The sequence below is a fragment of the Rhinolophus hipposideros genome (genome assembly GCF_964194185.1).
Source record: "Rhinolophus hipposideros genome assembly, chromosome: 11".
NCBI classification, from domain to species: domain Eukaryota; kingdom Metazoa; phylum Chordata; class Mammalia; order Chiroptera; family Rhinolophidae; genus Rhinolophus; species Rhinolophus hipposideros.
In genome coordinates, this window is record NC_138057.1 from 51,238,089 (window position 1) to 51,239,662 (window position 1,574).

At 54.1% G+C, this 1,574-nt stretch overlaps 1 protein-coding gene across 1 annotated transcript; it reads right to left on the reverse strand.

Annotated features, from left to right (window-relative positions):
* Window positions 1-258: 258 nt before the first annotated feature.
* On the reverse strand, window positions 259-1,574 carry CCL19 (C-C motif chemokine ligand 19; the record flags this gene model as incomplete). Its single annotated transcript, XM_081066692.1, has 4 exons — window positions 259-279; window positions 360-453; window positions 666-792; window positions 1,514-1,574. 4 exons carry the CDS (start codon window positions 1,572-1,574, stop codon window positions 259-261), a joined length of 303 nt encoding a protein of 100 aa, XP_080922818.1.

The window sequence follows — 1,574 nt, forward strand, 5'->3', positions numbered from 1 at the left end:
TGGACAGATAGCAAATAGACAGATGTGTGGGTACCAGTGGACTTTATTGGAAGTATTGCAGTCTGGGTGTGGAGGAGAAGCTGTGCTCCTGCCACACTCACCCTCTTGCTCACACTCACACTCACACTCACACTCCAGGCCCTGCCGGGCTGGGTCAGGTCTGGTGCAGAGGAGCTGGAGCCTGATCCTTGGTTCACGAGGGCCTCAGTGATTCACATCCCTTCAGTCAGACACGGATTCCTCTGGGGCTGTCACGGGCTAACTGCTGTGGCGCTTGTTCTGGGGGAGGAAAGAGAGGCAATATTATGAACTGGGGTTTTGCACAGGGACTTAGAGGGAGGCGGGAGGGCTGGGCTTGCCTTGGCAGAGTTCTTCAGCAGTCTCTGGATTATGCGGCCCACCCAAGGCTGATCTGGGGGTGCGCAGAGCTGGTAACCCCTCAGTGTGGTGAACCTGGAGTCAGAGGTCAGAGGTCAGAGAGCATGGAGGCTTGGAACCCATCTTCCTGGCACGCCCAGGTGTGAGGGGCAGAGGCTGAGGACCACATCTGAGAACCTGTTTCAGGGGCTTCCTTGAAAGGGCTGGACTTGTCAAGGAGAAGTGAGATAAGAAAGTGGGGGTATATGGAGGAGATGAGGCTAGCTGTGCTCCTCCCCACAACTTACACAACAGCAGGCACTCGGCAGCCATGCTCGAGGAGGAGGTAGCGAAAGGATCGCACAATAATCGCAGGGATTTGGCGTGTGGTCACAGACAGGCAGCAGTCTTCTGCGTCATTGTCACCACTCAGAGCTGGTGGCCAGAGGAAAGAAGGCAGTGTCAGAACACAGGGCCCCTGAGGAGAGGAGGCCACAGCCATAACTGGGATTCATGACACCCGTGTGTGTGTGCGTGTGTGTGTGTGTGTGTGTAGGCAGCTGATGTTCAACCATTATACATCAATATGGCCCTCTTGGTTGCTAAACATATTGAAGTTCTTCTAAGCTGTTTGGTAAACAAACAACCTGAGCCCGACATATGCCTTCCTGCTGCCCTGATCACCCCCAACCTCTCTCCCAAGACTTCTTGACTTTTCCACAAATGAAGAGTTAATGCTGCTCATAGGGGCATGGGTGGGGGTGGGAAACTAGGGTGGTAGCAGGAGGCTGGGTTAGAGGACTTACAAACTGCTATGTTTTGAATATTAGCCCCACCTCAGTGTCTCCCATTCTCCCCACCTTAAGCAATGTATTGTCCTCTCCTTCTGCCTGGGAAACTGAGGCAGCAGGAAATAAAGCCTGCAGAGACAGCGGCAGCCAGAGGTCCTGGGATACACCAAGAGCCAGACATACATTGGAATTCAGAGGCCCAGATATATCCACACTCACAGGCACACACACAGTCCATAGGGTACCCCGAGATTCACTAAACCGTGCAGACCTAACTTGCAGTGTCCTTCATGTCCAGTGCCAAGCAGTCTGAGATCTTGATGTCCCCTTCACCCCCCTTTTCCCAAGCCTCCTCTCAGCCTTACCAGAGGAGGTCCAGAGAATCAGCAGGCTGAGAGCCAGGACTGTGGCTGCCCGGGATGCCAT